The 14,541-nt window shown below is 61.1% G+C and overlaps 2 protein-coding genes across 4 annotated transcripts; both read left to right on the top strand.

Annotated features, from left to right (window-relative positions):
* Positions 1-2: 2 nt before the first annotated feature.
* On the top strand, positions 3-5,187 carry RILP (Rab interacting lysosomal protein). Of its 3 annotated transcripts, none has more exons than XR_008745619.1 (8): positions 3-260; positions 636-759; positions 1,203-1,324; positions 1,522-1,713; positions 2,161-2,309; positions 2,449-2,571; positions 2,713-3,898; positions 4,225-4,289. XR_008745619.1 is itself a non-coding variant. In XM_055794937.1 (8 exons), exons 1-8 carry the CDS (start codon positions 9-11, stop codon positions 4,379-4,381), a joined length of 1,200 nt encoding a protein of 399 aa, XP_055650912.1. In that variant the 5' UTR covers positions 3-8; the 3' UTR covers positions 4,382-5,187. The 3 variants fall into 3 exon arrangements, 2 of the variants coding, with proteins under 2 accessions (XP_055650912.1, XP_055650911.1); XM_055794937.1 differs by having other exon boundaries at positions 639-759; positions 3,815-3,898; positions 4,225-5,187; XM_055794936.1 differs by having other exon boundaries at positions 3,815-3,898; positions 4,225-5,187.
* A 142-nt stretch (positions 5,188-5,329) lies between these two features.
* SCARF1 (scavenger receptor class F member 1) lies at positions 5,330-12,416 on the top strand. The gene is given in 13 exon segments (XM_055794935.1): positions 5,330-6,169; positions 6,911-6,972; positions 7,287-7,388; positions 7,503-8,028; positions 8,459-8,677; positions 8,765-8,846; positions 8,848-8,894; positions 8,971-9,074; positions 9,289-9,400; positions 9,478-9,602; positions 9,801-9,938; positions 10,277-10,809; positions 10,811-12,416. Coding segments are annotated over 13 exon segments (2,616 nt in total). The 5' UTR covers positions 5,330-6,074; the 3' UTR covers positions 11,282-12,416.
* Positions 12,417-14,541: the final 2,125 nt, after the last annotated feature.

Genomic DNA, 14,541 nt, shown 5'->3' with positions numbered 1-14,541 from the left:
GGGCGCCCATGGCGGAGGGGCGGCGGGGAGCGGAGCCGCTGTGGCGGACCCCCCCGGGCCGCCTGGCCCCGCCGCACGTCTACCGCATGGCGGGGGCGCTGGGCGCCGAGCTGCGCCGCCTGGCCGGCCGCTTCGGGCCCGAGGCCGTGGCCGGGCTGGTGCCGCCCGTCGTGCGGCTGCTGGAGCTGCTGGAGGCGCTGGTGGCCCCGGCGGGCGCCGAGGGGGAGGCGGCGGCGGCGGCCGCGCGGCAGGACGCGGAGGTGAGCGGCGCGGGGGGGCTGGGGCGGCCTTCGGGACCCCCTCGCCGGCGGCACGGACCCCGCTGCGCCTCGCTAGAGGTGTCCCCGGCACGGCTGCGACCCGGCCGGCCCGCCCCCCCCCCACCGGGCATGGCTCCGACCCGGCTGCCCCGGTGTCGTCGTCCCCCCCCCGGGACGGCTCCGACCCGGCGTCCCGCTCCCCTCCCCGGGGACGGCTCTGACCTAGCTGCCCCGGTCGCCCCCGCGACCCGGGACGGCTCCGACCCGGCTGCCCTGGTCCCCTGTCGTCCCCACCCCGCCGGGGACGGCTCCGACCCGGCTGCCCCCGTACCCCCCCCGCCCGGACGGCTCCGACCCGGCTGCCCCGTCCCCCAGCAGTCGGAGCAGGGGCTGTGGGATGCCGAGCGCCGGGAGCAAGCCCTGCACAGCCGCCTGGCCTGCCTGGAGGAGCAGAACCGGCAGCTCTTGGAGCAGCTTGTGGAGAGCCAGTCCCAGGAAGGTGGGTGTCCCCGTGGGTTTGGGGTCCCCTGATGCTACAGCGTGTCCCTGCGGGGGACGGCAGGCTGGGTGCAGGTCTGAATCTCTTCTCCATGCTGCCCAGCCCTAGAGACCCCTCCTACCGGGGAGCACGAGTGTGACTTTATTCTTGGGATTTTGGAGATTTGTTATTTTGTTCAGGGACCCCAAATCCCCGAGCACGCCAAGGCCTCAGGGGGGTGGTGGGGAGAGCACAGGGTGTGGGCTGCTCTTGCCAGCACATGGATGCGTTGGGCACAGCCTGAAGCTCTCCGCTTCCCTCTTTCTGCTGTTCCTGCTCTGCTACCTGCCGGGAACGTTAGTCTGGCTTTGCAGCAGCACGTAGGAATCTCGTGGCAGTGTAGGGTTAGGGGAGCCCTTGGGTCCTGAGGACACTCACGCCTGTCTGCACCCGTCTGGGCTCAGACAGCATGGCACGGAAGGAGCGGGAGGTGATGCTGCGGCTGAAGGAGGTGGTGGACAAGCAGAGGGATCAGCTTCGTGCCCAGGCCCACGAGATCGTCTGCAAGAGCCGAGACACAGAGGCGGTGAGTATGTGGGAGCTCATGGGTGTGGTGTGTGAAGGGCCTGGGGACTTGCTTTCATGTCACCTCTCCCCAGGGCTGTCGTGGTGGCTGGGGAGCCTGCTGGGCCAGATGCCTCTCCCAGCTCTGTAGGTGCTGATGGCCCTGGGTGGGGGCCCAGAGCTGTGGCTGTGCCTCACTCGCTGCCCTGGGCCCTCCAGCTGCAGGAGCAACTGCATCGCTTCATGGCCATGAACGAGGAGCTGCGTCACAAGGTGGCCGTGGTGCAGGCTCAGCTCAAGAGCGCGCTGGAGAAGAAGTCGGACCTGGAGGCCATGATGCTGCAAATCCAGAGGGAAACGAGCAGGAGGAGCAGGACCGCCTCGGAGATCCAGCCGCCAAAGCCCAGCCTGGTGAGTCCGAGCCTGTGGCCCAGCTGCTGCAGGGCATCACTGATGCCAACCCAGCTTTCCCGGCTCTGTGTGGGGTGTCAGGCATGCCCAGACCCACCAGCCAGCAGGACACGGCCGCTCGAGTAAACCCCAGTGCTGAAAGTCAAATGGCGCAGTGCCTGCGATGTTGGTAACACCTTGTTTGGGAAAAATTGGTAGGGGTGGAGGAAGGAGCAAGAGAAGCGAGGTGATGGGAGGAGAAGCAGGGTGGGATTCAGAGGATGAGGAGGATTTGCTACGCATGGTGATGGGTGGCGGGAGCTAGCCAAGCTGGGGAGTGGCCATGGCGCATGGAAAACTAGCAGACTAATTTCTGAGACTTCTCCATCTCTGCCTGAAACATGGCACCCAGCCTTTGGGTGGAGGTTTCAGCGTCTCAGCTTGCCTGCTGACTCCCCATCCCCACAGGAAGGTGCGCCATCACCCGCGGAGGAGCTGCGGCACCAGGATGCTCACTGCTGCTTCTCCAAGGACGAGCTGCAGCAGATCCTGCAAGAGCGGAACGAGCTCAAGACCAACCTGTTCTTGGTGCAGGAGGAGCTGGCCTATTACCAGCGGTGAGTCCTGCCGCGGCGGTTTGGGGCAGCAAGCTGGGTTCATCCTGTCCCTGCAGCCCTGTCGGAGGCTGCTCCTGGTGCATTCCAGGAGGATTTCTTTGCCAGGCCCTTGGTGAACCAGCTGGCTGCTTTTTGCCAGGGAGCTGCTGAACGAAGAGAGAGTCCCCAGCTTCTTTTTGGATGCAATGAAGTCGACTATCAAAAGGCAGAGAAAAAAAATCAGGGCTAAAATGCTGGGAACGGTGGAGGAGTCGGCGAGCAGGTGAGTCCGGCTGGCCACAGCGGACGGGGAGCCTCCCGTGCAGGGGGGATGCTGGCTGGCAGGCGCTGGTGTTTCCGTGTGCTGTGACACCGTGACACCCTGGAAGGGAGCTCCCCACACCAAGAGCTGCCTCCTCCAAAGGTTTGATGTCTGCAGTTGATGTCTTGCTCTGGCCCCGGGAGTGCCGCAGGGACCAGGCTCTTTGCTGCAACTCCCATGTGCCTGTCACCAGTCATACGTGGCCTGGCCAAATGCCACTCGTCTCTGCGTGGGTGTGACACAAGGGAGGCAAGGTGGTGGCAGCGGGGCCACTGCACGAGAAGGCAGGCTGGTCCCTGCGCTGTACAGTTGGAGGCTGTCCAGCCTTTGAAGATGGCAGCAGAGATGTTCCCTGGAGGCTCTGCGAGACGTCGTGGGCAGCGCTGGCTCCAGCAGACTTCCCATGATGGGGAGGGGAAGACCCTGCGGGCACCGGCCCCAGCTCTGCACGACTGCAGGCAGCTGGGGGGTGAAGCCTGGGCTAAAGCTGCTGCGTGGCACCGGGGGAGCTGTATGGCACTGGTTTTTAGGGGCTCTATTAAAGTCTGAAGGGGGGTGAGCTCTCCTCTGCTACTACAACCTGCTGCTTGCTTGTGTTGGGGTCTCTGCTGGCAACTGGGGGGGTCTGGGGGGGTGCCTGCTCGCCTCCCTGCCTGGTGAGGATAGCTGCTGCCCTATGAAAGCTGCTCTCATGTGTTCCCCGCTTCCCTGCCTGGCTGTCACCCACCTTGATGGCAGGATGTCACCCACCTTGGCCCCGAGCCGTGGCTGGTGGTTGTTGGGCTGTTCCCCCAGGGAAGCGTGCGCTTGCTGTGGGGCAGGGGATGCCTGAAGACTGTACAGCGGGTTGTGGTTTCTGCTGTTGTGGCAACCGGGGACACACCATCCGCTGGCAAAGTGCCAGGCGTTTGAAGCCGGTGTTTGAGGAGCCTTGTGGCTGGCCTTGCTGTGAAACGTGTTTGAGGAGCCGGGGCTGGGCTTGCTGTGAAACGCGGCCGTATCTGGGATGCGAGCATCGCGGTGGCTTTGTGGCAGGTCACAGCCCACCAGTGCTTCAGGGCACAGTGGCACCGGTCCATGTGCCCCCAGCTCTGCAGGGGACACTGCTTGGCTTGGCAGAGAGCCCTGGGGTGGCTCTGGTACTCACAGCTGTGGTGAGCCCCCGACTCAGTACAGGTTTACCCCCCGCTTCTTTGTGCTGCAGTGATGAAGATGAGGGCTCCTGGCTCCCAGCTCGGGGAGCAGACTGTGTGGATGCTCAGCCTCCTGAATCCAAAATTAGGAGCTTGTAAGTTTGTTCCTGTGCTGGGGTGCTGGTGGGGACGGGTGGCTGTGCTGGCGGAGAGGAGGTTTGGGGCTGTGGACCCAGCACCTGCTGAGGGTATGACCGGGATGGAGCCAGGCTGCCCCATGCAGGGCTGGCAGGGGTGCTGCTGAAGGGGGGGTTGCTTGGTTTGGGGGGAACTGCCTTGTCCTGGGCAGGGGCAGAGCAAGCCTTGCTGCTGGCCGGGCTGCATCCCGCTGCTGTCACCAAATGCAGAGGGAGGTTGGGATACGGCTGCTTCCCTGAGAAGGCTTTTCTCCCCCCACAGCTGTTATCTGCTCTCTCTGCAGTTTTGGTCTGTGGTATCAGGACAGCAGCAAAGACCCCCCCACATCCAGCTGCTCTGGAACCTGGGAAATCATCGACTCACGGGACTCGCAGCTGGAGCCAGAGGGAGAGAGTGAGCCTGTGGCCAGCTCCCCCGACAGAGCCACGCCGCCCCTCTGATCCCACCTGAACCGGAGCCGGATCTGGCCTCGCAGAAGCACTTCCCAGCTCCTCTTCTTCCAGCATCTTTGAGAGCGGCATGGCAGCCCTGGCAGCTTCCCCATACCATGGTGGTTGTGAAGCTGCAGCGTGGGGAACCTTCCTTCAAACTAGCCGGGACACAGTGTAGGGTGCTGGCCTGGCACGGGACGGCTGAGCACCTCCAGGCATCTCTGCCCATCGGCTACCCCTTCATTGTGCCCATGGCTTAACTATGGGGGTCCTGCACAGCCATGTCCCTGCTCCCCACTTCTCCGTGCTTGCAGCTCAGTGCAGAGTGGGTCTGCACCCCCTGCCTTACCCCAAAAGGGCTCTTCCCACCTGCTGATGGCTCTTTCTGCCAAACACCTCTGCTCACAGCCCAGGATCCCATCACCCGATCCTGCCCTGTGGGGTATTTTGCTTCACCCCTTTCTGTTCATACCTCCCCTCATCCCTGCAATGTGAAGGTCGATTTGGGGTGCTGGGGCTGGCCGAGTGCTGCCCTGGGATAGCTGCACGGCTGGCAGGGGCTGAGCACGCTGCACAGGGTGTTCGGGTGCTCCTGTGTTGGAGCAGTCAGGATCAGCACCGCCAGTGCTACTCCTGCACTCTTCAGGCATGGGGTGAATTGGTTTTGTCCTGGGACTTCTTCCTGTGATTACTGGGAACTGGAGAGTGGAACAGTCCTCGTGTTCACGGGGGTGAGTCGGGCCCCTTGGGTCAGGTATTTTCTAGCTTTGGAACTGGAGTCAGAAATAAATCAGTCTCATTTCTCCTCCAAGGTACCCGCTGCAGCCTCCTCGCTCTCCTTGCCTGGGAAGGGCTGGGTGATGCTGCTGGGCTTCGGCCACAGTTCTCCAGCGCAGCCGCTGCTTTTTGTGCGCCGCTGCAAAGGGCTGTGGCTGGCTGCGCTCCATCAGCCCCCCCGAGCCCCTTCCAGTGGGTCAGCTGTGATGGGGAGCGGGGCTACAGGGTTGCAATGCTGCAGCGCTGGGCACGGAGGGGTTAAGTCCTGCATGGTGGGGGGAGCAGTGTGCTTCCAGTCCGGGCCCCCCTGGCTGAGCTGGCCTTGGGTAGGAAAAAGGTGTTTCCTGTGCATCTGCTGACACAAAGCTCCTGGGGAGACAGTGAGGTGGGACAGTGGCCAGCAGTGGTTCAAAAGCCAGCGTGGAGCACGCTGTGTCCCTGTGGGGGATGTAGGGACCCCACCTTTCAGCCCCTGCCCGGGGTTGGCAGCGCTGTAGGGTGGCTCATGGCGGTCAGGGCAGGGAGAGGCAGTGGACACCTCATGTGGGTTGGGGGACGTTGGCTAAAACAGCTTTGGGGGTGATGGAGAATGGGCACCGGGGGAGCGGGATGACTGTGGGTGATGTTCAGGCAGGCACCAGCCCCTGCGTGGCTGCGCCGAGGCCCTGGATGCTCTTTTCTGCTGCTAGGGTGGCAGCAAGGGCCACAAATAGCCCATGTGGTGGCATTCCCTGCCTCCCCCTCCCCACTGCATCCCTGACGTCTGGATCAGGGCGCCTCCTCCCGCGTTTCCTCAGGAAGAAACCCAAGGCTGGTGGGAGGAAGAGGCTGACCACGGGAGGGACGGGACGGGACGGACGGGACAGACGGACGCCAGTGCAGGGCTGGGGAGCCGCTGGGACTTGGGCCCTTGTGCCCTGTCGGGATGGGGAGCACCCGGCCCATCCTCTGCCTCCAGCTGTGGCTGTGGGTGCAGAGCTCTGCCCAGGAGCTTGACCCCGACGGCAGGAACGTCTGCAGGTATGTGCCACGGGGATCCCCACTCGGGCCCCTCCATCTCCTGGGGCCTCCCAGCAGCCCCAGGGGGTCATTGTCCGCCCATCCTTCCGTGGACAGAGATCTGCAGCCTGGCATTGTGTGGGTGCAGAGGCTGGGGTGATGCTGGGGAGCGTGGTTGAGGTGTGTGCATGGGCATTTGGGGCACCAAGACTCCTTCTTGGAGTTATTTCTCACATGCTCCCAATGCACAGGGCAGCGGGGAGATGTGAGAGTGTTGGCAAAAGTTTCATCGCACATCAGGTGGGAAATTTAGGCATAGCACACCCCGAAGGGCTTCTGGAGCCAGTGTCCCCTCTGCTTTGCTGCTACGCTGCCTCTCCTGTTGGTCTTGCCATCGATGGCAGCACCTTTAGTTGCCTTCGCTTTGGTGCCTGTTTTTTTTGAGTTGCTGGCAAAGGTTTGAGCCGCTCCCGGAGCATCGGGGACTGGGCATGGGCTCCGAAGCGGTGGAGCTGGGCAGGCCTGTCCCACCGCCCAGCCCCACTGCCTGCTTGGGCTGCAGCCTCTTAAATTTCCTTCTATTTTGCTGGTTTCCTTCCGGAGCAATGCCCGCGGCACCGCACCCCCTCCCTGCTGCTGGGCCCAGCTGGGGTGAGCGCCCGCATTTGCTTCGCTTTAGCCGAAGCTGCGATGCCTCCCGCAAACCCACGCTGGCCCCAGCACCCCCTGCCCTGGCTGACGGCCCCTGGGTCTCTCCCGCAGGCTCCCCAGCGGCCCAGCGTGCTGCCCCGGCTGGAAGCAGGAAGGGCAGGAGTGCACGGCCGGTGAGTGATGGATGGTGACGAAGGCCAAAGCTCAGTCCTTGCTCTCGGCTGTGGCTCCTCCATGGCGCTGGGTGTTGGGGAGCGGCCCTACAGCTCTCCTCGAGCGGTGGCAATGGGGCGCTGCACCACGGGGACCCTCAAACGCTCACTGAGCAAGCGGCTAACGGTGCTGCGGCTCAGCCGGAGGGATGGGGCAGGAAGCGGGATGGCGGTGTTCCCGGGAAGGCCGTCTCGGCAGGAGGTGGTCAGGGGCAGGGGGTGCGCGCCGGTGGGGGTGCTGCCGTGCACTGACATGCCTGCCCTGCTGCTGACAGCACTGTGCGAGGGGGAGGATGCCTGCGGGGTGGATGAGGTCTGCGTGAGACCTGGGGTTTGCTTCTGCAAACCCGGCTTCTTCGGAGCAGACTGCAGTTCCCGTGAGTATTTCCTCAGGGCTCAGCCCTCGCCACCCCATTTGGCAGCCTGGATGGTCGGGGGGCTGCCAGGCTTCCCCGCGACCCCCCATCCTTGCCATCTCCTTCCCTTCGCAGGCTGCCCTGAGCAATACTGGGGCCCCGACTGCAAGCGGAGCTGCCCGTGCCACCGCAATGGGCGCTGTGACCCGGTGAGCGGGCGCTGCACCTGCGACCCCAACCACTGGGGAGAGCTCTGCCAGTTCCCCTGCCAGTGTGGCCCCCACGGCCGCTGCGACCCCCTCACCGGTGCCTGCCGCTGCGAGCCAGGCTGGTGGGCACCCACCTGCAAGAAGCAATGTCAGTGCAACCCCACCAGCTCCCACTGCGACCCGCTGACCGGCCACTGCCACTGCCAGCCAGGCTGGTGGGGCAGGAGGTGCAGCTTCAAATGCTCCTGCAACATCTCGCCCTGTGCCCAGGAGACGGGCAAGTGCGAATGCAAGGCTGGGTTTTGGGGGCCGGCGTGCCAGCGGCGCTGCGACTGTTTGCACGGCTCCTGCAGTCCCGTCAGCGGGCACTGCAGCTGCAGCCCTGGCTGGCAGGGCAGGAGCTGCCGGGAACCCTGTCCTGCTGGGAAATATGGGGCTCAGTGCGTGCACAGGTGAGCTGGGGGCAGCGGTGGGGTGTCCAGTGGGAACCCGGGGCCACAGCCAGACCTTGGGGGGGTAAAGTCATCGCGGTCCTGTCTGTTCCTTTGGTTGGCCAGGGAGACCTATCCTGGGGGGTTCGAGCATCCCTGCTTGGCTACAGCATCAGTGTTGCCCCAAAAGAAACATCTAATGCCAGCAGAAAGCGCTGGTGTCGTTCTAAACCTGGTCATCTTTGGTCCTGCTCCCCAGGGTAATGAAGTGGCATCTCTCCCTACTTGCCTCCTACCCTCTTGCTACTACAGAGCGTTAGGCACTATAGGGTGTTTCTCTGTGGTCCAAACTGATGCTCAGTGCTGGTGTGGGGTGAAACCTGCATTTGGGGGGGGGGGGGGGGGGGCTGGGGCTGGGCGTCGAGGCCTCACAGCCCCTCTGCCCATGCAGCTGCGGGAGCTGCAAGCGCAGCCAGCCGTGCTCACCTGTGGACGGCTTCTGCCTGGCCTGCCAGCCCGGCTGGAATGGGACCCTCTGCAAGGAACCCTGCGCTCCCGGCTTCCACGGCGAGGGCTGCCTCCAGCCGTGTCCCCGCTGCCAGCGCGGGGAGGCCTGCGACCCGGAGACCGGGTCCTGCCTGCACTGTGACCCTGGCTGGATGGGACCCAGGTATGCCCAGGATCAGGCCACCGGTCCTAGCGAGGGGTCCCTGCTCTGGGGCACAGCGGGCTGATGCTTCGCTCTCTGTCTTGGCAGCTGCAACAGCTCCTGCCCCGCAGGCACCTTCGGTGACGGATGCCAGCTCCTCTGCCCCGAGTGTGTTGCAGGGAGCTGCGACCCCCGTGTCAGGAGCTTGCATCTGCCAGGCAGGCTACTGGGGAGCCAGGTAATGTTGGGAGCGGGGCAGGGCTGGGGTCCTGCTCTCCCTGGGGGGCATTTCCTTCCTTTCCTCTCTCTTCCAGCTGCAATGACACCTGTCTGGAGGGGTATTTTGGAGTGAACTGTTCCTCACCCTGCCAGTGCTCCCGGGGGACCTGCCACCCTGTGCGGGGTGATTGTGTGTTGAGTAAGAGCAACCTCAAGTTTACTCCTCGGCACTGGGCAAGGGACTGTAACGTCCTAGCTGGGGAAGGTGCCAGGGGGCTGCGATGCAGCCCCATCCCTCCTGGTGCCCCCTGGTCCCACCATGAGTTGCCAGCTCCCACACACCCTGTGCGGGGCAGCTCTGTGGGCTTGGCAGCTGCAGGACATGCTGGACTCAACCTATCTTCTCCACACAGGTCTTAAGGACCATGGAGCCCTTGCAGCCGCCATCCTTGTCCCTCTCCTGCTGCTGCTGCTTTGCATCGCCTGCTGTTGCTGCGGAGCCAGCCCAGCAGATGCTAGAGACAGGTATTTTTTTATATTTTGCAACCTTTGATGCAAAACCCCATCTCCCATGTCCTTTGATGTCCGTCTCCTCTGTGCAGAGCGGCCGTGCCAGATGACGACGTTGTGGCCAGGATGAAGCACCACGTGCATGGGGTGCTGGCGAACCTCAGCGCTATGATGCCTTGCTTTTCCCTGGGGGGCTATAAACTTCCCAAAGTCACAGGTAAAAACAGCAGAGCTGCTGACAGCCCTTCCAGGGTGTCACCCCCACCCTGTGCTCTCTGCATCATCACTGTTTGGGGGGGGGAAGCCTGGAACCCCCCTCACCCCGCTGCACGGCTCGGGGCAGGCGTTGCTTTTCCACCCCAGCCCCAGGTCCCCTGGGGTGCCCGAGCTCAGCTGTGTGTCTTCTCCTTCCCAGTTTCCCACCACGACACAGAAATCCCTTTCAACCCCAGCTTCATTGAGCCGCCGTCGGCTGCGTGGGTTTCAGACAGCTCCTTCTCCTCCTTCGACACTGACAACGAGGGACCAGAGTACTCCGTCCCTCCCAGAGAAGGTGATGTCCATGGCTGCTCCTCCTGCCCCCAGCTACCCCCAGCCCTTCTGGGCTGCTCGGGGTCCCATCCTGCCCTGTTACCAACCCTGGGCGCCCCAGGGACAGGTGCTGAGCACAGGCAGCATTTATTTCCATGCCCCCATTTTCCTGTCTGCAAGGACACACTGGGGCCATGCTTGGCTTCGTGTGATGGGATGTGCCTGGTGCAGGCAGCCCCATTTCACAACCTCCTCCCTGGGGAAATGCTCCCAAGGACAATCCTGTTGCATCAGCCCCTGTCCTAATGTCCCTGAGTGTGTCCCTGGGCAGCCCTGACTCTCATTGCTTTCATCCTGCAGGCATCCCACTGCTGGGGGGGGCCGAGCTGCAGGATGGGGTGTCTCCTGCCGGTGAGGCACTCCCAGACCCATCTGCCTTTGACTCTGAGGATGTCTCACAGCCCTTTGCCATCCCTCGCACCTCCAGCATCGCCAAGGCCAAGCGGCCTTCCGTGTCCTTTGCCGAGGGGACAAAATTTGGGGCAGCGGAGACCCCCAGCCCTGGGCGGAAGCCCAAGTCCCCGTGGGGCCCATCCAAGCTGTCCACACCACCAGGGGACACAGCAGCTGAGCCCCCCACTGAACAACCAGCCAGCGATTGCTATGAGAGCCCCGAGCCCCTCAACAAGGGGGAGGAAAGCCACCGGCCATCACCCCGGGCCACCCCGGGGGGACGCCGGCGGGTGATCTCTGGCACCAGGCACGTGGCCCAGAGAGTGGAAGCACTTGAAGCAGCTGCAAAATCCAGCAGCTGGGAGAGGAAGGGGAAGGAGCCCAATGTCACCACCATCTACATGATGGTGGGAACGGCTGGGCAGGACCCCAAGGCAGAGGGGGGGTGGCGAGGGACCGGTCCAGGCTGTGCTCAAGCGGCTGGGCAGCTTGCAGAGGGGCAAGTGGGCTGCAAAGGAGGAGCCCAAGGTGAGGAGGAGCGTCGAGGCAATCCAGAAGCCGCCCCGCCGGGCCCTGGCGCAATGCAGAGACTCGGTGAGTAGCTGCAAGCAGAGGGAGAGTGTCGTGGGGGCTCCCACTGAGCCATCCCCTGGCAAGCACCAGCAGCTCCCTGGGAAGAGACAGTCCTTCCTTCTCACGTCTCCCTTGCCAAAAAGCACAGGCGCCCAGGATGGGGCCCACGATGCTGCAGGTGCCACAGAGAGAGGCAAAAGCCCTGAGCTACTCAGCTTTGAAACAAAGGGACAGGTTGCGTCAAAGGAAGAGCCAAAATATGAAAATGTGACCAGCAGCGGTGGCGACTCGCCCCCCAGCCCCACCAAGGAGCTGCTGGCCACCCCTGCAGCCACCTGAGCCACCATCGCCTGGGCCGGGGCCATGGGAGCACAGGAGGCTCCTCTGACCCAAGCGTGGCAGGAGCCAATGTTCCCCTCGGAGCTGTGAACTGGAAAGCATCAAGCCTTCCCACTGACCCCTCTTCCTCTGCACCAAGTTGCTGGTGTGGACCCTCACTGGCCGGCACAACCGGTGGGATGGGTGATGCCAAGAGCTGCAGCAGTGGCAGCCCCACGCCGTCGCGGTGTTTCAGGGCTGGTTTCTGCTCTCCTCTGCCCTATGTGCCCCATTTTGTGTCTGCCACAGCCTGGAGGGACAGCGATGCTCTGGACACAGTGGTGGCACCTTCTAGTCCTCATAAAAGGGAGCGGGGCTGCTGGGTGCTCAGCTGGGAACCACACGGGCAAAAACCAGTTTCGCCCCATGGGTTTTCACCTTTCCCTGTCCTAGCTCTGGTAATGCTGCTCAGAGTCTCTTGCTGTAAAGGTGCTTCTCGCTGGAGGGGATTATTTTGTGGAGCTGGGCTGGGGAGAGATGATGGGCTATCACAATCAGCTTCAGCAAAAATGTATTTTAACTGCTTATCTCAAAGGGTATCTGGGTCTGCAGGGGTTTATCTGTGTGGCTCTGGCTTTTGTGGCAGGCTCTGGCTGCCTTCGTTTCTACGTACATGCGTAAAAAGACTCATGGCACAGCACAGGGTTTGTCAACAGCCTTTTAAACTCCACGCAATACCAAACTGCAGTTGTGCAAGAGCAAACGTGGCAGCTGTGCCATGACCATCAACCTGTGCACCTGGCGTTGTGCCGATCTGATAAGGATGAAAGCTGCAGGGAACATGGCATTTCCACAGGTGCCCTAAGCTCCTGCCATCTCCCACGCCTCATTCCTGTTGCAGCAACGTGTCACCATGGGTGGCTGAGATGCCATGAAAGTGCTGCAGCATGTCCAGCACAGCCAGAGGACCTCGGACAGCACGGGCGAGACTGGCACAAGGGCTCTGCTGCCTGTGCAAGGCGGTTGAGATGCCAAAGAGGATTTGCAGCATAAACTGGATTTAGATGTATCTAAGTGGTAGAAGTTTCTTGTATATTTTTCTGTTACTTCATGTGGCATGAAAGCCTCTGAATGAAAATTAAAAGATAAAAAATTCCTACAGGAGCTGGGTTTCCCAGCTGCCCTCTGAATCAAACACACAGCTAGAAATAGTCTCCAAAGTGTGGAAACTGTCAGCAGCTTTAGGCTTTCAGGTTGGTGGGTTTTTTTAAATTATTTTCTGGTTCTGTTGAATTCTGAACTCTCACAGAGCTGAGCCCAGAGCAGGGCCAGAGACAAGAGGGCAGAGGAAATGTATGTGGGCTGTGAGGATCTGGAGCACCTATGTTGCAGCCTGCATCTCACATGTCTTGTATGGAGCTCCATGTGGATTCTTCCTCTGGTCTGGCACTCCTGCTTTGAGGTTTAGGGTTTGGAGTGTTTCAAAAAACAGAGTGGGTTTTGCTTTTTCCCTTTTGCTTTTGGTGGGTGCTTCTCTGCAGTACAGGGCACTGAATCCCCACAGTCCCACATGGGTGAGGCTTCCAGTTTTGCAGCCAGCATGCAGCACTCTTCCCTGCAGTGGTATCACCCACTGCCGTGATTATAACACCAAATACTCTGGTATACCAATAAAAATGCTCATCCTGGCGAGACCTGAGCAGCAGCCTGGCCGGAACTCTGTTCTGCACAGGCTAGTTTTTGTTTTGATGCTATTTTATTACAGTGGCAGGGACAGCCCCACATTTTATTTATAAGCAGCCATTTTTTCCTAATTGGTTGGATATTTTCAGCCTGTGAGCTGAGCAGCGCTGTGCCAGAAGTGAGCATCACGTGAGCCAGTTCGCCCTGGGTACGGCATGTAAATAGCTGACAGCCTTCCCTGACATTGAAACAAGCACCCAGCTTTGAGAAAACGCTGCTGCTGGCGCTGCAAGAGCCTTTCATGTTCAGGGGCTGAGCTGCAAGGCAGGATGTTTTCACTGCTTGAAGATGAAGCATCTTCACCCTGTCTGGGCTGTGCAAGGATAGCAAGCGGTGGATTTGCAGCGTGTGGCTGCCCATGCACATGCCTGCAGCCTGGTTGCGCTGGTGTCTTCTTGCTAGGGATGCTTCATCTGGCTTTGCCGTGGTTTTAGTACTGGATGCAGGAGGTTTGCAAGCCAGAGCCAGCAGGTGAGGGAAGGGTTAATGTCTTCCCATGCTGGATCTCTGACTTTCCAAATCTCACTGCAATGGTTTGAAGCCAGTAGGTGGGAAGCGGTTCCTCTGCAGATCCTGTCCCCAAGCGAAGATGCTCTCTGCTGGGGCAGCTCAGCCTCGAGGAGGTAGGAACAGAGGCTCAATCTGTCTCACATGGCCATGGGGGTCTGTCCCCCACCGCCACAGCCCTGTAATCTCCTTTCCCAGACTGCCCGAGCTCTGCCTTTGAAGAGGACCACCTTGTTTACCCCAATGGCTCTGTCCAGCCGAACTCATTCCCAGCCAGTTTCTATAAATGTGTCTTTGTGCCAGTGCTGTTCTTCAGCTTCGCTTTATTTTTTTTCTCTCCATGATGTTTACTCAGTCCCCGGGTGTATTTATAGATGTCAGCGGATCACCTGATAGCTTCTTTTCTCCTTCTAGGATAGGAAAACCAGATCCCCTCGTGCTCTCGCTGTAGCAAAGGGTTCCCGTGTCCCCAGACAGCCTCCGTGTCCTCCTCATGCTCCTTTCTGTCACAGTTCATGTTTCTTGGACACAGTGACCGGGTCTGGGTGCTGAGTTCTCCTGGGGCCTCGTGCTGTCTCAGCCTTCCTCTACCTCTGCTGAAAACACTGCACCGATCCAGGCTGCCTTGTTTTCTTTGCACTTTTTTCCCCTCATTTGTTTGCTTTGGCTTAAATCCATTTTCCAGCTGTTGCAACATTTGGCCCTTGTCCCACAGCTGAGGCTGAGGAGTTTCCTCTTCCCACCCGTCACAGTCTGCCCCTTCCTCAGGGATGCAGCAGTGGGTACACATCCACCCGTGAGGGCCCTCAGCTTCTGCTGAGCCACTCAGCGATGTTTATCTGTCACCAGCACAGTTTTTACCTCCTTTGTCTGAGAAACTAAAAATAAACCTGCAATGATTTCCAGGGATATGCAGCCACCTCCTCTGGCCCAGGACCTCGCTGACGAGCGATGGCTTTATGGCAGGACAAGAAATTCTGCAGAGGAACACGTTGAGAAATAATTGAATGCAAAAAGTGGTCAGGGCTCTG

Source organism: Falco peregrinus, chromosome 2 (assembly GCF_023634155.1).
Source record: "Falco peregrinus isolate bFalPer1 chromosome 2, bFalPer1.pri, whole genome shotgun sequence".
In the NCBI taxonomy this organism is placed as follows: domain Eukaryota; kingdom Metazoa; phylum Chordata; class Aves; order Falconiformes; family Falconidae; genus Falco; species Falco peregrinus.
This window is presented reverse-complemented; position numbering and strand designations above follow the sequence as displayed.